The sequence below is a fragment of the Crocodylus siamensis genome, chromosome 1 (genome assembly GCF_052110815.1).
Source record: "Crocodylus siamensis isolate JL-2025a chromosome 1, ASM5211081v1, whole genome shotgun sequence".
In the NCBI taxonomy this organism is placed as follows: domain Eukaryota; kingdom Metazoa; phylum Chordata; order Crocodylia; family Crocodylidae; genus Crocodylus; species Crocodylus siamensis.
The window spans coordinates 206,424,800-206,450,352 of NC_143395.1; the positions used below are offsets into that span (position 1 = coordinate 206,424,800).

The window sequence follows — 25,553 nt, forward strand, 5'->3', positions numbered from 1 at the left end:
GCAGGCATGTAGATCAATCTGGCAACTGGAATACAAGACAACAAAAAGTCCTTCTACAGATACACAGGGAGCAAGGAAAAAATCAGGATCCACTGTGGGATCCCTAATGACTACTCAGGGGGAGCCCATAGTAGGTCATGCCTGACAAACCTTGTGTCCTTCTACAACCAGGTAACTAGCCATCTGGATGAGGGATGCGAGGTTGACGTGATTTACTTAGACTTCAGTAAAGCCTTTGACTCTGTTTCCCATGCGATTCTCTCAAACAAACTGGAGGGTACTGGGCTGGATCAGTCTACAGTGAGGTGGGTGGACAATTGGCTTAGAGGTCACTCCCAGAGGATGGTAATCGATAGGATGACCTCATCCTGAATGGCCGTCTCCAGTGGTGTCCCCCAGGGATCGGTGCTTGGATCCATGCTTTTTAATATATTCACTAATTACTTCAGTGAGGGGATGGAAAGCTCGGTGATTAAGTTTGCAGATGATACCAAGCTGTGGGGAAATGCAGGCCCATTATAAGGATAGGGTCAAGATCCAGGATGACCTTGACAGACTGGATTCAGAGGCAGAATGGAATCAGATGAGGTTTAACAGGGGTAAGTGCAAAGTCCTTTCTCTGGGTAGGAAAAACCCTCACCACAACTACACGATGGGTGGTGGTCCACTGGCTGGCACAGCATCTGAATGAGACCTGGGGGTCATGATCGACTGGAAGATGAATATGAGCCAACAGTGTGATGAGGTTGCCAGAAAGGCAAACTGAACTCTGGCATGCATCAGCCGATGTGTGGCCAAGAGATCCTGGGAGGTGCTCCTTCCTCTCTATTTGGCACTGGTGAGGCCTCAGCTGGAGTAGTGTGTCCATTTCTAGGTACTGCACTTCAAGAAGGACATGGATAAGCTTGAGGGGATACAAAGAAAGGCCACCTGTATGGTCAAGGACATGGAGGATAGGCCCTATGAGGAGAGACTCTGGGAACCGGGCCTGTTCAGTCTGAGTAAGAGAAGGCTGAGAGGTGACTTGATAGCTACCTACAAGTACGTCAGGGGTGAACACCAAGATCTAGGGGAGCAACTCTTCAGGAAGGCACCTCAAGGGAGGGCAAGGAACAATGGGCATAAGCTAATAGGCTGTGAGAAGAGATATAAACAGAGAAGCTGGAGCATACATGTGTGTAGGTGTAACAGGGCATCAGTTCCAGGCCCTGTTACAGTCTGTGCTTGCCAGCTAGACCAAAGCTTGCCCAGGGACCTACTGTGTGGCCTAAGGGTCATGGCACAGGCTTTGAAGATACTCAGCCAGTCACCTGGAGATGAGCTGAGCCTGAAGTGGTCAGATTGGGCAGTGCACCACCATAAGTGGCTGGAGTGAGCTCCCATTAGCTTCTGAGAGTTCCACTGGAAGCTCAAAGGGGCTACCGACACATTTCCAGCTTCCCTGAAGAGGGGAAGGCATGAGACAAGCTGGGATTGTGAAAACTGCATGGAGATGCAGAAGCTGGAACAGAAGCTGGAGCGAGAGCCAGAATGTGGACCTGGAACACTGGATCTGGAGACAGAACCAGAATCCAGAGCAGAGCAGAGCCACAGCCAGAGCCAGACCCCAGATCCAGGTGGCACCAGCACCCAGGGCTACTGTCAGAACCTGAAGCTGGAGCCAGTGCCAGAACTTGGAGCTGGAGCCAGAGCCAGAGCCAGAGCCAATGCTGGAATGCTGAGCCAGAGCAAAAATTGGAACCGGAGTTGTGGCCAGAGCCAGAACATGGAGCTGGAGCCAGAGCTAGAGCCAGGGTCAGTCCAAACTAGGGTGAAGATGGGGCCTAAGGAAGGGATGTAGTCAGAGGGAGTGACTGATATCAGTGAGTAAACAGGGGGACTGGCAAGAATGAGTAAAGGCTTACTGAGAAGACAGGTGAATTGGCAGGTGATAAAACTGTTGATTGTTGGGATTATTAACTGAATTAAGGCTTTGGGTGGGGGGCATGGACTATGCAGTAATGAAATGCACAGATAGTTGATAAGTGGAAGAATCAATGAGCACTAGAAAGAATACCAGGGGTGAAGGTGAGAGCTGCTTGAGTTAAGATGGTACTTGATGGTTGGTCATTTAAAGACTCCCAGGGAGGGATGCCCATTACAGGCAACAAACAAAGGGAAACTTAAACTTAGGGAAAGACAAGGGCACCCAATGATAGGACCCCCAAAAAGATGAGTCCAGAGCTTTGGTGAACAGATGAAAAGGTTAAGACCATAACCAAGATCTATCTAGTGCAGGGTGTAGGGGAGGAGGAGCCCTGTGAAGAAAAGCATTGTTCCCATGTCATACCACTGATTGTGGCTAACACTTCACCTATCTTTTCTTTTCTCAAACTTTTGAAACATCAAGGTGCGGCAAGTGAGTAGCAAGGGAGATTCCAAAGTTGGGAAGCAAGTGAATGAGACATCCCAGGGCTTGCTTGCTTATAGTGTGCATGCCTGTGTGAGTGCCTGCCAGCATGTGGCCTGATGGAGTCCACTGAAACTTACAGGTGTGAAGCCTCAGAGTGGAGACAGAGGCCCTCACCCCTGTATGGCAAGCTCCAAGTATAAACAAAACAAAACAGAAAAATGCATGGGGTACTTAGCTTGCTTCCTGTACAGATCCACAGTCCCTCTTTGCTCAGACTTCTTTCCAAGTCCTCCTTGCTGCAATCTGCGCATCCAGGGATCAGGGGGAGTTTTGCTGCAGAGACAGTGATGATTCTTGCCCACCACTATGTAATGGGGCCCCTACCCTGTTACTAGGGAGACTGAGTGGTTTAGGATCTGCTCTTACTGCTCCTTTGCCCCCACCCCCGTTATCTCCCTGTTCTTGTTGCCTTTATTCTCCACTCTCACCCTGGCTGGCCTGGGTGTGGCCCTTCCCATTTATTTCCCTGGGTTGGCACTCCCTCCTCCCCCTTTCTCAGTTCCCCCTGTTCCCATATCTCTCCCTCTACACACACATGCTCCTTCACTTTGCCTTTATCACAGGGTCTGAGTTGATGAGGTGTCAGTTTGGATGCAAACTGAAGATGTGAAACAAGATGGCCACCAAGTCCTGGTGCTGATAGAGCCTGATGACTCAAAAAGTGGAAGTGAAAGGTCAGGTGACTCAGATCCTGCTACATTAGTCCAAGCCTTAGATCGAAGAGGGGCAGTCTGGCTGAAAGAGTTAATGGAGACAGAATGTTCCAGTCCCCCTCTGCCCCAGGAGGCACAAGGACAGAAGCACAGATTATGGCAAAGGGGACTTGGAAAGAAGTCTGAGCAAAGAAAATCTGCAGACCTGAACAGGAAGCAAGCTAAGTACCCCGTGCATTTTTGTTTTGTTTTTTTAATACCTGAAACTTGCCACAGAGGGGTGAGCTGAACCCTTGTGGGACATTGCTGTGCCTGGGGACAGGGATTGGCATTTTGGGGGCTCATCTTGTTTCCTGGAGGACTTGATTGTGGCTGAAGGGGAGGCAGAGGCCACTGAAAGGGGTGACTGGGGACAATCCAAATTCAAAGCTCAGCTTGGATTAGGTATGGTCTAGGACCACAAGTGTACAACATGGTAGAAATAATGAGTTTTGGAACCTGGGGTCATGAAGCATGACCCAAAGCTGAGCCAGGAGTTCATGAACCATGAACAGTGGGTCCTGAGCTAGAAGGCTCCGCTAAACTAAAAGTGGGATGGGGATGGGGAGCTCCAGACCAGACAAGGGCCTGTTTCTTTAAACTGTGCCTTACCTTCTGGATAGCCTCCCCTACTGACTTTAAATCAAAATATGGCAAGTGAAAATGTAGAAGGGAGGAGAAAACAGAGGTTACAGACAATGAAAAGCCTCTAAAGGTGGGAACCCCAGAGCAACACCCGGGGAGTGCCTACACACTTGTACCAGCTGGAGAGTAAGAAATAAGCACTAGCCAAGTGTAAGAGTGAAGTGTCAGAAGGTAGGATGTTTTAAACCTTTATTTTTGTTCTGTTTTCCCCAGTTATGTGGCAGTGTTTTTCCCCCTAATTATTGAAGTGGGGTGTTTTTAATCTCAGTTCGCAAGGAATTTGCACACCCATGGCCTTGGCTGACTTGGGGTTGCATTATAAACTGCTAGAGTTCTGCCCTGGTTTCCGCCCCATTTAGCATTGTGCTTAAGTTAGGGTGTATGAATATTGAGGCAGTTGCCTGTTTGGAAACAATGTGGTTATATTTACAAGGAAAAGCCATGTGTGTAGATGTCTTGATCCCTATTCACCTGCCTCCCCCTCCTCCTCATCATTAAATACTTTAGGGAAGTACAGGAACGTTCATTTAATGGCTTAAAATGCTTGCTTCTAATTAACAATAAAAATAATAAAAAACCCTGAGTTCTGGGACTTCCTTGTTCCGTACTCTCCTATGGCCTCTTCCCACTCTGCTTCCCATAGCTACAAGAGGTAAGCTGCGAGGGCTTCTCTGATAACTTGCTAGTGATTGTGCTCAAGCACAGGGTGCCTTGAGGCAATGTAACCAGGTACGACAAAGATTTCCCTCTTGGCCTTACTGGTATGATACAGGATGCAGGTAGAGCTGACAAAACTTGGTACATAGCACTTGCTGACATTGAAGCAACCTCCCAGTGTTTTTCAGAGTTCCTTGAGTTGCCCAAACCATGCTCCACACTTGTGTGGCAGCTACTGAGGCAGTAGTTGAAGCTTCCTGCCTTGCCTCTAGTTACTCTTTGTATGGCTTCATGAGCCAGGGAGGAGCAGATAGTTTGAGACTCCAGTTATCAGGTCATTACTCCATCAATTTTGGGAGACCCGAAAAAAAACCTCAGGGATTTAAACTAGGTTTGCCAGGGGATGGAGACAAAAGTCTTGAGTTAAGTGAAGTCCTTGCACAGCCACGGCACTATGACATGATTGGAATAACAAAGACTTGGTGCAATAGCTTGCATAACTGAAGCACTGCCATGGGTGGGTACAAACTATTCAGGAAGGACAGGCAGGGAAAAAGAGATAAGTCTGCTGGGATTCTCTGGGTAAAGGTCAGAGGGGAGAGTAACAAGGGTGCTGTTGTGGTGGGGGTCCACTATAGACCACCAGACCAAGAGGAAGTGGTAGATGAGGCTTTCTTCAAATAACTGGTGGAAGTTTCCTGATCACAGGCCCTGGTTCTCATGGGGGACATTAATCACCATGACATCTGATGGGAGAGCAATACAATGGTGCACAAGCAATCCAGGAAGATTTTGGAGAGTATTGGGGACAACTCCTGGTGCAAGAGCCAACTAGATGCCAGGCTCTTCTTGAGCCACTGCTCAGAAACAGGGAAGAATTGATGGGGAATGTAGTAGTGGATGGCAACTTGGACAGCAGTGACCACGAGAGGATAGAGTTCAGGATCCTGAGGAAAGAAAAGATGGACAGCAGCAAAGTAAGGGCCCTGGACTTCAGAAAAGCAGACTTCAACTCACTCGGGGAACTCATGGGCAGGATCCCCTGAGAGGCCAGGTGGAGAGGAGTCCAGGAGAGCTGGCTATACTTTTAGGAAGTCTTACTGAGAGTATATGAACAAGCCATTCTGATGTGCAAGAAAACTTGCAAGTATGGCAGAAAACAAGCTTGGCTTAGCAGGGAACTCTTCAATAAACTAAATCACAAAAAAGCAGCTTATAAAAAGTGGAAACTTGAAGAAATAACTAGGGAAGAAAATAAGAGCATTGCTCAGGCACGTAGGGATGAAGTCCAGAAGACGCAATTGGAGTTGCAGATAGCAAGGGATGTGAAGGGTAACAAGAAGAGTATCTACAAGTATGTTGGTAGCAGGAGGAGGATGAGGGAAAGCATGAGTCCCTTACTGAATGGGGAAGGCAACCTTGTGACAGAGGATTCAGAAAAGGCTGAAGTGCTCAATGCCTTTTTTGCTTCAGGCTTCACAGGCAAAGTCAGCTCTCAGTGGTGAAAGAACAGATTAGGGAATAAGAAAAGCTGGTCCATGGGGCCAGATGGGATGCACTCAGGTGTGCTGAGGGGGTTGGCTGATGTGACTGCAGAGCCACTGGCCATCACTTTTGAAAACTCATGACAATCAGGACAGATCCCAGATGATTGGAAAAGGGCAAACAGAGTGCTATCTTTAAGGAAGGAAAGGAAGAGGATCTAGGGAACTGCAGATGAGTCAGCCTCACCTCAGTCCCTGGAAATCATGGAGCAGATCCTCAAGGAAACGATTTCTAAACACTTGGAGGAGAAAAATGTGATTAGGAACAGGCAGCATGGATTCAGCAGGGGCAAGTCATGTCTGACCAACCTGATTGCCTTCTAGGATGAGGTGACTGGCTCTATGGATACGGGGAGATAGATGGATATAGTATACCTTAATTATAGCAAGGCTTTTGTTATCTCTCCCTCAGCATTCTCACAGGCAAGCTAAGGAAGTATGGGCTAAATGAATGGACTACAAGGTGGATAGAAAACTGACAGGAGCATCAGGCTAAGAGAGTAATAATCAATGGTTCGGTGTCTGGTTGGCAGCTGGTATCAAGTTTTGTTCAATGTCTTCATCAATGACCTGGACGATGGCATAGAGTGCACCCTTGGCAAGTTTGCAGATAACACCGAACTGGGTAGCGAAATATACTAGAGCAGGGATGTCCAACCTTTTCGAATGTGGGGCTGGATCATGAACTTTTTATCACCCAGTGGGCCAGCAGAAGCAGGTGCTTGCGTGGTCTGTCCAGTCCAGCTGCAGCCTGGGGGCACAGAGGTCAAGGGGTGCTGCCTGACCCCGCCGTGTCCTCCCTGCCACCTGGGCAGCCTCAAGTATGCTCCCACACCTGCACACCTGGGCTCAGCAGCCAGGGGGACATGTGGGGACTCTACAGGGGGGTGCGAGATGCGCAGGGAAACCCCCTTGCTCCTTCTCCCCCAGGGCAGTCTGAGCCCAAGCAGCAGGGGTCCCTCCCGCCCCAGGGTCCATGACTCACCACCCCCAGCACAATGTCTGTGGGCATGGGGGGAGGCAGGAGCGGTGCTGGCTTCCCACCCTGACAGCCACCGCAGCAGCGGCAGCAGCGTCTCTCATGGGCCTGGCGGCAGCATCCCTCCACACTGGCATCCGCGCCCCCTGCACCCGCCTGCCCACTGCATTACGACCTGGTCCAGCCCACGCAGCCAGCAGGGACCGGTGCAGGCTGGGGCCGGCATGCAAATGAGGGAGGGAGGGGCGGGGCTAGGAACGGAAACCCTGCAATGTGGGAAAGGGAGGAGCTGGCATGCAAATGAGGAAGGGAGGGGTGGGGCGAGGAAGGGACATAGTGAAATGAGGGAGGAGTGGAGGAGCCGCGTTGGCAACATCAAGCTGCCGTGGTGCGTATGGGAACCTTGTCCCTTCCTCAGCCCTTCAGCAGCGATTAGGAAACTGCTGAGGAACTGGGGAAGGTACAAGGGGTTCCCGTTGCAGCACCGTGGGCCAAAGAAAATGGCTTGGCAGGCTGCATGGCGGCCCACATGGTAGACAAGCCTGAACTAGAGGGTAGGGCTAGGATTCAGAGTGTAGCAAAACCCCGTTTTTCTTTTTTAATACACACACACACATATATATATATATATATATATATGATAGACATGCATTCCCTTCCCTTCCCCAACTATTTCTGACTTTTCTTTCTCTCCTTCTCTATTCCCTATAGACAAGCATAAGCGAGCTCAGACTTAGGATAAGCTTTAACATTTTCATTTTGGTAGCAAGTTTTTGGTTATGGATATCCACTATTTTATATTGTATAATTATTAGGTTTGTATTGATTTTTACTGTTGTATATTATATTATCATTTTTGTACTGATTTTTGTTTCATATGGATAGTGTATGGTTTAGGCCTATGTCTGTAAGTGAACCAAAGTCATGTCAAGTTTCCATTTTGTATGTCAAGTCTCCATCTCGTGTCCTCTGTCTGGGCATCCCCTGTGTTGCAACTGTACTGTAGTCCTCCCCACCCCCCACAGCTTCCCAGTTCCTCGTGGCTGTCCTGCACTTTTTGCCAGCAGCTGGAGCCTTTCTCCAGCTCCCAGCACCCACTGCTGCTCCCTGCAGCTTCTCTAGCTGCCCTGGAGCCATCCTCTGGCTCCCCACACCCAGAGCCCCTCTTTAACACTCGCACTTTCTCATAGTCCCGTTTTCCCCCTCCCCACCTACCTTTTCAGCTCCCCCGTAGCTCTGGCCTCTGTGCAGCATCCTCCCCTTAAACTAAAGTTACCCCTGAACCTCAGTTCTTCAGCCCAGGCCCCTCTAGTCTACTGGTTCTAATCCTAGTCCTGGTAACTTTCACGCCCAGGAACTTTTACTTTCTTACCTTAACCTTTCCCCAGGTATCCCAAGTACACCAGGCACATACATACATACATATCACAACACCCAACTTAAAAACTCACTGGTGTGTACATGTAGGTGGGTGGTATGTATGTGAATTAGTGAATACACATATACATATATAGGTATCATTGTGTGTGTGTGTGGTATATGAATTAGTAATCCACATATGTGTATTGGATGTGCAGGTGTTGGTAACAGATTCTGTCTAAATTTGGTGTGTGTAGCATGTATGGGCTTAAACTGGTGATAGGTGGGCATGAACCTAGACTGGTTATTTTGAATGTGTTTGCATCAGATTTGCTAGTGTATGCTTAGTGGGAGAGTATGCACTAGTGAGTGTACATGTGCTTAATTGATTTTTTATGTGTGCATGTGCAATTGTACACCACACCCTCCTGTCTAACAGCATAATATTGAGATTCTGAGCGTTGGCCTGAGCCTCTGGGCAACAAAAGTGACTTAGACAAACTGGAGGATTGGGCCAAAAGGTTCAACAAGGACAAGTGCAAAGTCCTGCACTTAAGATGGAACAATCCCATATACCAGGACAGGCTGGGGACCAACTGGCTGGGCAGCAGCTCTGCAGAAAAGGACCTGCAGGTTACAGTGGACAATAAGCTGAACATGAGCCAGCAGTGTGCCCTTGTTGCCAGCAGAAGGCTACCGACACCCTCAGCTACATTGGTAGGTGTGTTGCCAGTAGGTCAGGAGAAGTGATTAATTCCCTCTATTCAGCACTGGTGAGGCCACATCTGGAGAGAGAGATCAGTGGAGGGCAACAAAAATGTTGAGGGGGCTGGGAGACATGACTTGTGAGGAAAGACTGAGGGAACTGAGCTTATTTAGTCTGGAGGAGACTGAGAGGGGATTTAATAACAGCCTTCAACTACCTATAGTGGGTTTGAAAGAGGATGGAGCTAAACTGTTCTCAATGGTGGCAGATGACAGAACAAAGAGCTTAAGTAGCAGCAAGGAAGGTTTAGGTTAGCTATTAGGAAGAATTTTCTCACTAGGAGGGTAATAAAACCCTGGGACAGGTTATCCAGACAGGTGGTGAAAGCTCCATCCTTGGAGGTCTTCAAAACCCAGTTAAAGTTTTGACTGGGATGGTCTAGTTGGGGATGGTCCTGCTTTAATCAGGGGGTTGGATTAGATGACCTCCTGAGGTCCCTTCCAACCCTCACTTTCTGCGAGTTTATGATTCTGTGTCAGATATGGTAGTAATGAACAAGCGATAGATCATTCTAGATCAGATGCAAGTAAAATATGGCCCATGAGCCAAATCATGCCCAGCAGGCACTTTCATCTGACCCATGGGCACCTACCAGCAAATTGCATCCTGCCTGGCCCTTCTGCCCAAAACTGTGGAAGCAAGGCACCCCCTTCTTTACAACCCCAACATACCCTATTGCACCTTGCTTCCACCCTCGTGGGACCAAGGACCTAGCTCAGCCAGCAGCGGCCACTGGGAGGGAGGAGCTGCTGCGGCCGCCCCAGGGGGACCTACTTGGCTTCCCAGGCATCCCACTCGCTCTGGGAAAGACAGAGCCTGCCTTATCTCCTCATACTTACATCCTTGGCCTCCTCCGTCCCAGGGGCGGCCCTCAAAGGCTGTCACGACACCCTCACCCTGGCTGAGGTCGTTCTTTACTGTTGTTATATTAGTTTCGTGTCTCTTAATTCTACTAACATTATATCTGATCTTCCCCGAGGGCCCCGCTCCGGAAATGCCACCAGGAACTGCACCTGCAGATGACATATCCACCGACCTCCGAGTTTTGCAGCCCCAGCCGCTCAAGAGCCGCCGTGGGGCGGAGCGAGACTGGAGCGGGTCCCTGACTTCCGCCGCTGGCTCCGCCCACCCGGGGGCGCGGCAGCCTGATCAGCCCCGCTTCAGTCTCCGTCTGAGCCTCCGCTTCCGCCTGGCGGCCGAACCGCAGTGCGCAGGCGTGGCCTGGAGCGCGGGGTCCCACCTACCTCATGGCGGCGCGGGGCCGGCTGTTCCGCGCCCTGCCGCGCGCCCGCGTCTCCCAGGTAACCGGCTCAGCGCGGCGGCGAGAGCTCTCTGGCCCGCGGGCGGCAGAGGCAGGGGAGGGCCGGCGCTCGGGCTGTGCGGGGTCAGTGGGGCGGGACCGCCGCGCGGGCGGCCCAGGAACCGGCCTCTGGCCCGAGGCCGTCTCAGCGTCGGGCTGGTTGGGGGCGACGGGGAGCGGGGGAATGGCCCTTTCCAGCTACACCGCCAGGGCCTCTCTCTCCAGCCCTGCTCGCAGCGTCCCAGTCACACAGTGCTCGCTAGTGCCGCCGTAGGAAATGGTGGGTATTGCTTCTCGACTGCTTGAAGGCTCAGCTCAAGCACAGTCTGTGCTTGCCTGGCAAGGGAAACACTGTGACCACGGAGGCAGTCTTCCTAGCCACACCGAGGAAGACTGCTCTCCTGGCAGGGGCTAGTACCTGCCGGGGTAATTTAACCTCTTACTTAGCTGCTGGAGTGGGACAGTCTTGGCTTTAAGCCCATTTTGTGGAGCTGGGAGACTTCTCCCTGGCCTGCCTCTGGGGCCTTACAGCTGAGAGCAAGCAAAACTCAGGGGCATTTGAACCCCAGACCTCCAGGTTTGGGCCTGCAAGTGAGATGCCTGCCAAAGGTTTTGGAAACATATGAAGCACCAGATGGTGGTGGAGGATGTGGTAGGGCCAAGAACTCAGTGTTTCTTTAGATATTTCCTGGTTTCCACAATCAGTTTCTAGGCTTGTCCTTCCCTCCAACAGTTATCTACATCAGTAGTTTTCAGCTGTTTTTTTAACTCAAGGCACTTCTCCATAACTTTCCTGAGCTTAGTTGTGCCCTAGTTGAGAACCGTTATTCTGAAGTTTCAACTTGCATACTTTTTATCTGGGCTGCTGCACTTTTTCTGCCCCCAGGTGGGGAGTGGGAGATGTCTATGTGCCTCTGTTTCCAGGCTGGCCTTATAGAGCCTGACCAGAAAGCAGCAGGAATGCCCTTTTCAGAACTACTGATTTGTATTTTATTTCAATGCATGGGTGCCCCTTTTCCAAGAGAAAAGCCTGTTGGACTGACTGAGAAGAGGCTACAGGTCTGTCCTGTATCTTGGTGCTTTTGCAGTACCTGACAAGAGCCATATAGGCTTCAGTTGCTCCCCACTCTGTGCAGCCATAGGGGATAGAGACTTGCTGTTTTAAGAGTGAAACTGAGATGCAGCAGTTGGTTGCTGCAGTGGGGTAGGGATATTAATTGCACTGGCTTGCTTCATTTAGGTGAATGGGATTTATTTAGGTTTTTTAGCTGAGCAGTTGGCTTTTCTATGGAGACAGTGTTTTTAATTCCATAATATCCCTCTGACTGAATATGGTGGATTTTTTTTTGTAGAGCAGATGATCCAGAGGTAGTATTAAGTAAAGAACTGTCAGCTTGCTTGAGGAAAGCTTGCTTGTGGAGTAGTAGACCATAGTGAATAAACGGGGATCTACAGTTTCACAGCTCTCTTCTTGTGATTCATAACCTTGTACTAATTTAATTTTCGGGGTGATGTATTACTGACCAAGAGTCCAGTTTGCTGTGAAAAAAATAATATAGAATTTCAGTGGGTGTGGGTGTGTGCATGTGCGCAAGCAGCACAGGATATACTGCGTTATGAGGATGCTGTCGTATCAGAAACCTGAAATATAACTCCAAGAAGTTCACACTGAAGGTTAAACTTTAAAATACATAAAAATTAAAATTCATAGTTACAGTACCCAAAACCCCCTGAATTCTGCCTTGAAAACCATGGATGGAAGGAAATTGAAAAGGAAACATGAGGAAAAATGAGACTATGATGTCTATTTTTTTCCTCAGCCAAATATTGTTAGAAACATTCAGTTTGCTTAGAAAAAGTGTACATCATTGCTGAATATACGCTTTTTTTAACATAACCTCCTCTGTTGATGGCCTTTTTCCACTGGTGAACAAAGACGTATATCCCAAAATTGTATCCTAATGTTGTCCTTGTTTCTGCTTGAAGCCACTATTCCACAGCCGCCATCACTTTGCTGTCATCCCAGAAATGTCACCCTCATGGTCTATCCCTCATTCTCCAGGCTGTATGGAGGATGGGGCATTATAGCTGATCCAGCAGTGCAGTTACAACAGCTTGTGCCCCGGTGAAGCATAGGCAAGGGCTATCATGCAGGAGCACCTCAGACATGTCTCTGTCTTCACATGTGATATTTCAGTTTCTTCTGAGTCTAGACATAGACATCATAGTCTATTGTCAACCCACCCCTCCAGGCAAGAAGTTGAATATGCTCCATGTCCATGGCTTGGTTAGGAGATCAAAATTAATAGGTATACTTTCTGATTGACCCACAAACGATGTCAGATTATGTATCCCTTTCCCCAGTGGAAAAAAGCCATTTACACAGGAGACTGTTAGAACAAATAAGACTTCAATGATAATGTACAATTTCTGTCCAAATTTAATAATTTTTGGTATTACTATGCTGAGGGGAAAAATAGGCATTATCTTGGGACTGACCTTTGTGTATTTAAAAATCAGTTTTATTCTAGAACATAGACTTTTTTGTTTTTTTGGAGGATTTCAAAGGTATGATACCATTGTCAAAACCAGTAAGATAGACTTTGCTAAGTAATTAAAGAAAAGAGTAATGTTTTTAATACAGAGCAAGATATAGTGTCTCAGGCAAAACACAAAGTATTTGTATGCCATTTCATGCTTAAGTTTCCTCACTGCTCTTGATTGCCCTTTGGGATTTGGCCATTGTCCTTTCATGCTTCCAGGTCTCCCATGGAAAATTTGCCAATAAAACATGCCTCTGGAGTGGCCTGCTCTGGGGAGATCTAGTTTTGTAACTTCAGTCTCCTCTCGGTCAACTTCAAATTTTATTTATCTGACCAAGGTAACTCACTGGTTAGTCTCTCCCTTAATGACCACTTACCTGGAGGCCAGATTTAAAAATCTGGTTTATTTTGCTTTTATTTCACCAGAAGCCTGATACAAGTCTACAATAAGAGAGTTTAAGCCTAGGATAGGCAACCCCTGGCATGCATGCCAGTTAGTGGTGCATGGAGACATTTTCTCCAGGAGGCAGGAGGTATGTGAGGAAATTGTTAATATATATATGCATTGTTTTTTTTAAGTTGCTGCTTCAGGCTCTCCCAAGCAGCTACAGGTCCCAGCACTGCAGCAGGCACCTGGGGTGGAGTCAGGAGAACACAGTCTATATTCAGCTGAGTCTGCCCCCTGTCCCTGGGCTGCACCCCCAGCCTACCCCAGCCCAGCCCCTGGAAGGGGCTTCACGGGGGCAGAGCTGCTATGCTGGAGGCTCCCAGCAGGTAAGTGAGCCCTGGGCCTGGCTGGGACGTTGGGCAGGCAGATGTCCCATCCCACTCAAGAAGGGGTAGCACCGGGGTGCCAAGCCCTAGGGCTGGATGCTTGGGGCAGGGTTTGGGCAGTGCAGAGAGAAGGTGCTGTGGGCAGGCCAGCCCGGCCGGGCCATTGGGAAGGCAGGGGCTGGGTGGGAAGTGGGGCTGCCCAAGGGCTCTGTGGGCTCAGGATGCCGGGCTCAAGGTGCTACCAGCTCCAGGTTTGGCCTCCCTGCATGCCAGGCACAGCTCAAACAGGGCGGAGCCACCCCGGTGTAAGGGTGTGGCTGTGGGCCTTGAGAACAGCTGCCATGGCTGTCCCAGCCTTGCCTACCTGCAGTTGCCCTCCAGGGGCCAGGGCAGGTGCAGTGGAGGGTCTCTGTGCTGCAGGCTCCCAGCTGGCTCAGTCCTGAGTGTCATTTGCGGCAGCTGTTCCCAGGGCCTAGAGGGCTCTGGAGGCCAGGCCCTTGTACCAGGGGTGGATCCACCCCGTTTGCACTGCGCCCAGCACACAGGGAGGCCAGGCTCAGAGCTGGGAGCCGCCAGAGCCCAGCATCCTGCCCCAGCCAGGTGTCATCCCCTTGCAGGCAGGGCAGCTGCTGCCCATCCCCACGGAGCTGCACAGGCTGGGCCAGGCCACACATCAGGTGCCACTGGGCATCCCCACATGTCCACCCGACCTGCCTGCAGTGCCTCCCCCTGCATCTACTGCTTTCTGCACTACCTGGATCCAGCACTCGGCACCCTGGTACTGCACCCATCCCCCAACCCTGGGTAGGATGGGGTATCCACCTGCCCAAGCCTTGGCCAGGCCCTCCGTCCCAGCCCTGGGCCCAGGCTTCCCCTACTCCAGGACTATCGATGAGACCTGAGCACCCCGGCTCTGGTGGCTGCTGCTGGTGTGTCACTGACTCCCTCTGGTGGATGCTGCCTTGGACCAGCGGGTCCAACCCGTAGCCAGTGGTGGTGAGACACGTTGGTGGCAAAGGACACTCCCTCTTTCTCTTTTTCCTTTTTTTCTCTCTCCTTTTTCTTTCTCTCCTCTTTTTTTTCTTCTCTTTTTTTCTCCCTTTTTCTTTCTCTCTTGCCCTCTTTTTCTATCTCTTTTTTGTCTTCTCTTTTCTTCCCCCCCTTTTTTTCTCTCTCTTCTCTTTTCTCCTATCTTCTTTTTTCTCTCTCCTTTTTTCTGATTCTTTTCTTTTTCTCTCGTCTTTTTCTCTCCCCTTTTATCTTTGTTCTTTCTCTCCTCTTTTCTTTCCTTTTTCTTTCTTTACCTTTTCTCGAGCTCTCTCCTCTCCTTTCTTAACAACTTGCTTAACAGAAAAGAATACACAAGGACAAAGGTAGTCTATTAAGTTTTATTTATTGTCACCAGGTTTAGAATTTTTAGAAAATCTGATATTTACCATAAAAATAACTTTTATTAACTATATTAATATGCAGTGCATCCTCCCATGTACGCCTTGCCTCCCGGTTTTGTTTTTCTGGCATGCTGGCCCTCCGGCACCTTACAGAGTAGATGTTGCATTTTTTTTCTGCGCTCTGGCCAAAAGTGTTGCCTACCCCTGGCCTAAACCATAAAGTTCATAAAGTCAAACTGAAATTTACAAGTGGTGTGTGGACAGGTCCCCTAAATATATTCTTAACCTTGACAGCTTTTCCACATATCTCATTTATTTTCATACCACATGCTTCCAAATAGGACAGCTACTTTACCAGCTATGGAATTATCTCTCTCAGCTAGAGTCTAGTTGTATGCAGAACACTTTAAGAGCCTTAATTCAGCTGCAGCTGTGAGAGAGTAAAACCTGTAGCTGTTGCCATAATATCATCTGCTGGGCAGCAGCAAGGAAGTGGACAGAGAGGGCAGGATTCCCCTCCTTAGCCTAGCTCCATGCACCTAGAACTTTCAGCCCCTGTAAAAATCAGTCTCCTCAAGACATGCACTCCAGTTTTCCATCTCCAATTTTTGGATAAAAGGCATGTATGGTATGCAGATAAATATGGTAGTTTTGTTAGGCAACTTCATTATTCTCCGAAATTGGAAAATGTCATGCAGGATCATGGACCAGGGGCCTGAAAGAGAATGCTGCTATTTGATTTCAAACTATTTGAAGATGCATAGTCTTAGTGTTAAACTATTATTCTAATTTAAAAGTCTAAAATATTTTATTTGGCAAACACTTCTCTGCAAGTCTGACACAATCTGTTGTCACCTCATTGTTCTTGGATTTTGTACTTGAAGCTTGAAATGCATACTTCCAATTTTTCATCTTGAAATAATGGCACTGTGTATTCTAAAAACAGCTTTCATTCTGGATTGCTTTTCCTTTTTGCCATCTTGCACTTTCCATGTGTTTCAACAAGAACAGCAGATAGCTTTGAAGAGATCACATCTTTTTATGATATAACTAGGGAACATTCTGTCTCTGCCTGGAATCGTTTTGTCTCCTAATTTGCTTGTGTACTCTGTGCTCAGTGATGACATCAAAGGGAAACAAGCACAACTATTTGACATCATGCTCATCGGCTTGAATATAACAAACTATTTATTTTTATTAAAAGATGCTTTATTTACAACATCAGTTGATGTTGTCTAAAGTTCTGATCTAAAACCTAAAGATTCCTATTTACTTCAGTAATCTTTAGCTAAAGGGTTTTTCCCCCTACAATTTTTTTGATAAAGCATAGCTAATTTGAATGTAAATACTGCCACAGCAGAGCAGATATCTGCTATTTTGTGTAATTTTGTGTCTCTGAAATGACCACTTCCAGATGTTTTAGAGCAGTGGTGGCCTGCCTTATTGGCAGACAGACCACAAGTCAAGCTCCGTTCCCTCAGTGCTACTCTGATCCCTGCCCCTCCAGTGGCTTTCCTGATAGCTTGCACTTTGAAGTGCTGGAGTGAAGGTAGGGGTGGGAGATGTAACAGGGAGCCAGGGGCTCCTTTACTCCCTCCTTTAAGGAAATTTTGTAGTAGGTAGCTGAGCATGAGCTAGCTGCACTACAGCAAGCAGGCCAACCATCAAGCTCAAAGGGAAACTTATGCTTAATTAGGGTCACCTGACTGGAAGGGGCAGTGCTCTAGGGCACATAAACCCAATACTAGGAGAAAAGATGGTCAGTCTGGCCCTGCAGGTGAAGTGGGAAGCGCCTCTACCCAGGAAGGCTTCAGAGGAGTGCATGGCTGGCAGCTAAAACTGCCCTGGGATTACAAGTAAGGTGCTGAAGAGTGATGGGAATATAGCCCAGGGAAGTTTGTGGTACAGCCAGTGAACTGGGGTTTATGTTTGGACCCAGTGCGGGGTTAGTTTTCATTATAACTAGTGAGTTTACTTTTTTTGTTGCTAATTACACCAGTGGACTGGGTATGTGGCTGTAAGAGAATGTGAGGAAGCCACAGTGGGTCACCCAAGGGGTACATTGTAGTTAACCAGCAGGGTGCCAGAGACACCTGGGTGTTTTGAGCTGTGTTAGGGCTGGGGGCTCAAGACATGGAGCAGGCTTATACAGAGTAGCCCCTAGAGAGGGGCTGAAGCCAGGGACACAGTACCTGACAAGTACGGAGACGGACTGGAGCCCAGGAGTCAGGCCCAACACAGTGGGCCTAGACAAAAGGACACAGCTAGAGGAAAGGGGTGGAAGCTGAAGAGGCTGAGGCCCCAAGGAGGGTGTGAAGTCTTGATGCTGTACTGGTGCAAAGTACCTGCTGAATAATTAACTGTTAACATCTGCAGAAGGTGTGGGTATGGCTGTAGGGAGGGTTAGAGGCAGTGAAATGAACCCTTAAGGCAGTTAGCGCATTTGAGCACAGACAAGCTGGACGGTCCCCACTCAGCACCTGAAGGGCAAGCTGAGGGGGGAGGGGGGTGTAGACTGGGTTGGAGAGGCACCCACTGACTGATACTAGACAAGAGCTTACTCTGGGGCAGCCTCCCTTTTCAGAAACCAGTAACTACATCAAAGTATGGCAGGAAGGAGAAGGGGGAGAATACCTGAGGAGCTGGAGCAGGGTAGGAGTTGTATGGCCACCAGGGAGTATCACAGCCACCCTGGGGCCTGGCACCTGTTACAGGGGGACTCAAGCCTCTGGTTGCATGGAGCAGAACAGAGGCAAGATGTTGCTGTAAAGAAGTGTGCATCATTGCCAAGAGCCAGATGAACTTTTCCTTGTCCCTGCAACTGCTGCACCTTTTATTATGGAAGCCAGGCTTCAAAGCTCTAAATTTGTCAGTTGCTGCCAAGCCAAGAAAGGGTTAGCCTGGCTTTTGGCAATGACACTTGACATCTCTTCTTGCAGCAGTGTCCTGTCTCTATTCTACTCTAGGAGGGCAGAAGCTTCAGCTCTGCAGCACCCAAGTTTCATGTGCCTACTGTGTCACGTCTAGCACAGATTGACCACCCCTGCTTTAGAGGAACGTGTAAAAAAATAAATAAAAAAAAAAAAATCTGAAGATTCCAATCACGGAAAATATGCTGATATGACAGTTTCTCTGATGCCAATCAACTGGTTCATACCGTACAAAGGATAACGTTCATTTCTTTTAAAAAAATTGTTTTTGAAATGTTTGTTAAAATACCTGTAAGATCTGATTATCTAGAGAAACATCAGCCATGGTTAGTAAAATCCAAAGTATGATTTTTAGGTAGACTTTAGTTTATGGAGCATTGTATAAAATGATTTCCTCTGTCAGTGTTAAGCTGGCTTTCTTTCAGCTGTTCCCTTGCTCCTATATCAAAAGAAAATAAATAGGACAGTCTACCTTCTGTACACCATTTATTATTTTATATATTGTATTTCTGCTACACTGTTTGCTTCCTCTAAACTATGCTTAGGCTCAGATCCTCAAGAGCAGTTAAAGTTGTCTAACTCCTCCTGACATCAGTGTTAAGCTTTTGAAAATTTAGACCTTTGTCCTTTGTCCTTTTGTTCTAATGTAATTTATTATTAAGTCATTAAGGACTGAACATACCTTTCCCATAAAACTTAGGAATGTTCATTAGGCCAGAAAGAAGCATCTGCTCTTTCTCACTTTCAGGGGTTAGCGTTAGTTAGTATGCAGTGGTACAGCATATATTTTAGGGCTACATTGGTCGCAGCTACATTTAAACTTCCTTGTTAAAAAGTTACTAGAATTTCTGGGTGGACAAAAAAATTTCCTAACTTGCCTGTGTGATGCTTTGTCTATGCCAGTGGTGTTCAAACTCTCTGGCCCTGCAGGCCAGATGATTGGTGCAAGACAGGATCCAGTGCAGGGTCAGCATACAGGATCAGTCTGTGGGTATAGTCTGGTGTGCCAGTGCAGGCCATGGCCTGACCCCACATGCTGGCTCTGGATCAGGCTGTGGTTACCACATGCTGGTGTGGTACACCATGTGGAACCATGTCATCTGGGCTGTGGGGCTCCCTACAGGTCCAGAACTTTGGCAATGGGAGAGCAGTGGCAGCATTAATTGCCACAGCTCTGGGAACAATTATCACTGCTACTGCTCCTCCATTGGACCCATGGGGAGACCCACAAGCTGGATGACATGGGCTCTGCTGACCAGTTCCAGCCCTGGGGTCGTAGGTTGAACACCACTCTTCTATGTTGTTGTTTTTTTTGCCTGGAGTACCTGTGCAAGAAAGAGCCTCTACTATAGACAGATGTAAAACATTTTCAGGGCATGAATTCACTCTGTTCATTACAGTAGGTATGGACATTGAACAATGTGTGATAAATGTTGTTTCTCTAATTTAACACTAATGAAAGTTGCTAAGTTTACATTCCCGGATTGTGAAGTTCTATGTAAATATCACCAGTACAGGTGATAAACTTCCTCCAAATTGCCCTGCTTTCAAGGGCCACATCTAAGGGTTGACTGGAGTTTGTAGTTCTGGTTTAACTTGTAAATAACATTTCTAGTTAACTTGCACAGTAAACAGTACTTTAGATATTCCAGAATTGTTTCATGATGCAAGCTTCTGTTTTTCGCAGGACCTCAGCTTTTTCAGAGAGAAACTTGAATTGCAATAGGACCACACACTCAAGGTGTGGCAGTCCCTGAGAATGGAGTCATGGATGCCACTTTGGACTATTCAGATTTTAGATCTTTCTGCTAAGGCTGCTAATAAGGCAAACAGTTGTGTTTTGTGGTAACTTTTGTTATTTGAGCTAGAGGTGCACCGATAAAGATTTTCTCGGCTGATACCAATAGCCGATTATTAACCACCTATATCGGCTGATACTGATCCACTAACTGATTTATAGGAATGCAGCTGGGCAGCATGGAGAGCAGCTTCCTTCAGGTAAGTCTGTGGAGGGGAAGGGATGGGGGGGGGCAGATTGAGGCCCCCACAGTGAGGGAGGGAGAGGGGCAGGAGCTGCGGGTGCTGCCTAGCCAGAGCAGTGAATAGGACCCTGGGGCAGGGCAGGGAGCAGGACAGAGCCACAGGTGGCTCATTCATGGGGTCAGAGTCCCAGTAATTAAAAATGGTGGTGGGAGCACTTGAACTAAAGCTCAGTGAATGAGCTTTAGTTCAGTCGCTGCTACCACCATTTTTAACCATGGGAATGCTTTGAACTGGAGCTGAGCTGAGCAGGGTGAGGGCGGATGCAGGCTGTAGGCTCTTTACACTGCTGCTTTTGCCCTGGGGGCCCCACACCGATCGTGCGTCCCCTGCCCACCCGACACTGCTGTTGGGCAGGTAGGGGGTGCACAGCCAGTGTGGCGCTCCCGAGGAAAAGACAGTAGGGCAGATAGCCCCTAGTCTATGGTGAGCAGCCTGCATTCTCACTGTGCACAAATCTGGAGTGGGGCACTAGCCTTCCCCATGCCTCTCCTGTGGGGTGCATGCAGTGACAGAGAGCCTCTCTTCCTCCCCATACCCCCTGGACAAGCTGCTTGCAACTCCATCTCACTCCCTGACCCAAGTCCCGTTCATTGCCCTGGCTGAGCAGAGCCCTCTGCCCCGTCCCTTCCTCATCATGGGGGGGCCTTGATGTGCCCCCTCCCCCATGCACTTTCCTTTCCCTATGCCCCTTCCCCTCCAAAGACTTACCTGTAGGGCGCTGCTCTTCATGTTGCCTATTTGTATTCCTCTATTTGCACAGAGTGTCCAAGGGCCTGGGGCCAGAAGGTGTATTGCAGTTATGGGTGATCATTATCGGCTACACTAGCCAAAAAAGCTGATGGCTGATAATGTTTATTTTCCTTTTATCAGTGCCAATCCGATATCCAACTAATATATCGGTGCACCTCTAATTTGAGCATGTGTTCATAAGGAATCAGACTGACTCCATTCCTCATCAGTGCACACTGGCCAGTAAACACTTTTAAGGATGGCTTCTTAGTTCATTGAGTTTAAATGCTTTATCTGATATCTGTTAATCTGATATTTGTTGGAAGGAAAAACACCCTGGCTGCTTCTACACGTATGCACCTTGCAAGTGCTCCTCAGTTCCTTTATTAAAAAGGGGGAGTATTTTGTATGTTGTTCATTTTGGGCTAGAAATTAATGGCTAGTACAAGGATGGACGGTTTGTATTATTTTAACCCCTACTCTACATTTCTTTGATACTGTCTAGCATTTTCCTCTACTACTAGAGGGAGAACTCCAAGAACCAGAGTGAAATTAAGTTGATTTTTATTTTTGTTCAGTTATGCCTATAGAAGTTGGAATAGCTGCAGGGATAACTGGTGATACTGCTCAGTTTTTATGCTGTTCTAGCTTGGTGAAGCTGTGAGCAGCAGCAAAGATGCCAAAACTGTCTTCAGGCACAGTTACATAACTGCATCAGTTTTTGAATCATATTTAGATGGCTTATTCACATAACCAATTAAAGCTTATAGTTCTCAGGAATGGAGTTTTAAAGTCTCTTGATGGTAATTATTTGCAATCTTCATATGGGGTATGCCTCTTCTTGGATACAGTGATATCACTGTGTGTTGTGATACAAAACTTTATTTTCATTTTAGTTTTTCTCACAAAGACCTATAGTCTTCATGCTCAACTCCATGCCATGTACACATTACTTCCTCTGTCACAGTGGGGGCCAACCTTTTTGGCAGATGTGCCTCAAATTAACCCAGAACCCTTCCTAAGTGCTGCTCTCCTTCCCCTGCTTGATCTGCTCTGCTCCCTACCCTGTATTACCTGCCCAATCTTCTGCTGTTTTCTAGTCTCTGATCTTCTACTTTGCTGCTTGTCCCCTTCATCACCTGTAGTGTGCCACATGCACAGCCTGCCTGCATCATGTATGGCACATGTGCCATAGGTTGTCCACCCCTGCTCTAATGAATATATGTTTGTTTACAAGTGGAACTGAACATTTGAAGTGGAGTTCCTAGAGAGTGTAGTTTTTATATTGCCAACCATTTTCTGATAAGATCCAAGGTAAGATCTCCAGGTCTAAAGCAGTATATAAAAGGTTGGTGTACTGGAAAGTAAGTTTTCAGGTTTGAATGGCCTGAATTGTCTTCCTCACAATGTCTGAACTGTGATTATCACTGAATTAATGTACTTCAGGGATGCTCAACCCACAGCTTGCAGGTCAAATCTGGGTTGCAGAACTATAGCATCTGGCTTGCAGGGATCTCCACGGGTTGACAAATTTGGTGTCGGGTGTGGTGGAAGCTCCACTTGGGCCGTAGCTGCAAGGCCATATCATGCCCCAGGCTTGCCCCCCATGGGGCTGGATCAAGCCACTCTGCCCCTGTACGTCCAGATTGGCACTGCTCTGCCCTTACCCCCTCTCCATACATCCAGATTGGGACCAGGTCATTCTCACCCCCTGCATGTCCAGCTCAAGGCTGAAGTGTTCTCTGCCCCCTCATCTGGCTGGATCAGGGCTGGTCTCTGCAGATCAGACCCCTGTTGTGTCCATCCCATGTGCCAGATTGAGCCAAGTGGCTGGATCCTGCCTGCCAATGGACCTGCCACTGTCCATCCAGCCAGCTGAGTGAAAAAGTTGGGTCCGGCTCTCCATGAGTGGTAGCATTACTTCTGGTTGTGATCCAGACAGATGAAAGGTTGGATGGGATGAATCAACTATTAGATGGAAGGACCTCAAAGAATATGCTCCTCTTGCTTGAAGTATTATTTCTGATGCTTATAAGTGGCCTTCCCTCTGAGTATTGTGCAAGTTTCCTGGAGTGGTGTTGTGAGGGGATGTTGTACTGCTGGAGGAGCTGTCTATCGAGTGAGACGGGTCTTAGGTTATTCTATGGATCTAGCAGTCACTTACTGTCCTGAATATTTAAATAACTGCTGTGTTTCACACCCAGAAGTTGGTGGAATCTCTGTGGTGGGTCAAATGGTGCTTCCTTTGTACAGTTTAACCTATTAAGACTTAGGAGATTCTGGATGTTAGAAGTTTCCCAGTACGATAGTTAATAGAAAGTGAATATTCTGAAATGGACTTATTTTTGTTTTTATTTTTTCTTTCTTTTCTAAGTTGGTTTTCTAATATTCAGTTGAATCCACTATCCCACTACTTTTGCGTTATTTCACTGTCTTCTGCCAGGGAATAGAGAGAATTGTATCCCATGCCAGCTATTTCTATATGCTCTCCGAAATGTTATTTTGGCAAATCAGTATTTGGGGCATATGTGTTTTAATGTAGAGTTAATATGGACATACAGCATTTCTAGCCGGGCGGTGCTGAGGGAGTCATTTGACTTCATAACTCTTTAAAATCTACCTTATCCCTTCCAAACTCTTCATTCCATGGTTGATTATGGCTCTTGCTTCTTGTAACGGTCTTGATGTTCTGCCAATCAGGCTATCCTTTGTTCTGCAATTCTGCTGTTTGTTAGCTACTCCTGGTAATGAATCTCCTATTTCACAGCCTTGAAGACTGCTTTTAACTCATTCCATATCTGTTTTTGCTTGGATCTGAATAATACAGCCCTAGGTTGCTAGCATATTAATAAAGCTTCCAGTTTATTTTTAACTGTAGAAAAATGTGTGTTTTTGTATGTGATAATATAACTTCACTATCTACACCCCCCTTTTCAAAATTCTAGATCTGTCCATGCCCCTGGCCTAAAGGATACCAGCATACTTTACAAACTTAAACTGTAATTATTGCTGAGGTGCTTGGACTGTGTAAAATTAACAAAAGTATCCACATCCCACTAGGCTCCAAATAACTTATTCAAAGAATCATATTTGTTGTCTAGCTCAGAGTTGGTTAAGAAACCAGCATTTTACTTCAAGAGATATAGTCATGAAACTGACTAGTTTGATCCTTTACCATCTGGATACAGTAAAGGATGGCATTTTTTCACAAGCTCACTGGATAGTATCCAGAAAATAATATATTTTGTCCATCAAAAGAGCCAAATTGTTTGTGTTAGGGTTTTTTTTGGATCATGAGACTTACTGGATGGAGATCAGAATTGCCAGAATCTCTGTTTTCTGTCACTTCACCTTCCCCATACATTCATAGTCCAAAATGCACTTGTGACTAAATCCTAGAATCTCTGTAAATGAGGTTCCTATCCAAGCGTATTACCTGGAGCGATCTTGGTGGTTAGTGTTTGTGCAACTTCCTACAGTTTTACTTCCATTCATAATCTCTGAGTCACAATCAAGTTTCATACTGCGATCATTTCAGTCTCCACCTCATAGTGTCAATTTAGCCATTCAGTTTAAACAGAAAGAGTCCAGCTAATGTGCAGAACATTCTTATTAGCAGAACCTTTCCTACTGTTAGAAAGCCTTACCTGGTTAAGTAGAAGTTGTTTCCAAGGCAGGCCAGCCATCATTAACTATCTCCTTCCAAGGTGCAGATCTGAGAGTACCTACTAAAATAAAATAATTTTGGACTGTTTGAGGTTACTGGAAGTTACTAATGATCACTTCTGTCATTTACCCTTCCATTCATGTAACATTTTGTATTTTTGCTCAGTGTTCGGGCAAGAAGATTTCACTCCTCAGCAGGTTGTCAAGCCACGCTTGTAACAGTTATAAAATTATCCTCTGAATCTGGGACAGCACTGGTCCAATACAGCACAACATTACGTCTTGGGGAACCAAGGATCACACCTAAACTAGGATCTGCCCTTGGGGTGAAAAGGGCACATAGATGTCCTACTTAAAGAACTATTTATAAGCATTATTTACAATAGACACTGGGTCTCCCAAAGTGCTCTCAACAGATCCAGAAATTTGGCAGTGGTAACCATTGATTTCCTCCCCCCCTGCCAAATTGTGGGCCATACTTCCTAACCAACCCCCCGCCCTGCCATTCCCTGAAGCCAGGCTGGGTTGGGTAGTACCCCTCCCCCGCCACTTCTGGGTCGGGGTGGGCCATTCCTCCTTTCCCTGCAGAGCTGGGTCAAGCTTGTTTGCCTGAAGGGCCATGTGATCATTGAGCACTGCCTATCTGGCCCGCTGAGGAAGAATATTGAGCACTACTGATTAAGATGATTAAAATTTATTATGGAGGGATTCATGTCAATTTAAAGTCAGTTAAAGAATCCTGTTCGTTCTAAGGAATAGCAAGTTGTGGAGTTTTTTGTGATGGGCACTCTTTACTAGGAAATATTGTGACACCCAATTCATTTAACACAGGTCTCTGAACAGCCGTTGACTCTGCCTGAGCTGAATTTGAGCCAGAGACCCTGAAGTGAATGTTTTTAAACAACTGTATCAGTTAAGGCTTCATGTAAATAGTAGCTAACTTTCCCTTCTCTAGGTAATTACCAAAGAGAATAAACAATAAAAACCCATATATTTTTAGCTTCTAAAACTTCCAAATAACAGAGTTGTTAAAAACAAAAATGTGATTTAAAAATCCCACTGACTGTAACTTGTTATTCTTTG

The 25,553-nt window shown here is 47.2% G+C and overlaps 1 protein-coding gene and 1 long non-coding RNA gene across 8 annotated transcripts in view; one reads left to right on the top strand and one right to left on the bottom strand.

The window, feature by feature from the left end:
- Positions 1-10,174, bottom strand: part of LOC149873954 (uncharacterized) — a 73,185-nt gene extending 63,011 nt beyond the window's left edge. The window contains exon 1 of one of the 4 annotated variants that reach the window (XR_016443180.1): positions 9,934-10,172. This is a non-coding gene — a long non-coding RNA (uncharacterized LOC149873954). Of the gene's footprint in view, positions 1-9,933 lie in introns of all 4 variants that reach the window. The other 3 variants (XR_016443181.1, XR_016443179.1, XR_016443178.1) reach the window with 3 other exon arrangements.
- Positions 10,175-10,238: 64 nt separating this feature from the next.
- The window catches only part of WARS2 (tryptophanyl tRNA synthetase 2, mitochondrial), a 117,651-nt gene continuing 102,336 nt past the window's right edge, over positions 10,239-25,553 (top strand). For 2 of the 4 annotated variants that reach the window (XM_090053715.1, XM_090053709.1), the window contains exon 1: positions 10,239-10,395. In XM_090053715.1, coding sequence (XP_089909841.1) covers positions 10,342-10,395 — 54 coding nt within the window. In that variant the 5' untranslated portion in view covers positions 10,239-10,341. Of the gene's footprint in view, positions 10,396-10,458; positions 10,675-25,553 lie in introns of those variants that run through there. The other 2 variants (XM_090053687.1, XM_090053695.1) reach the window with 2 other exon arrangements.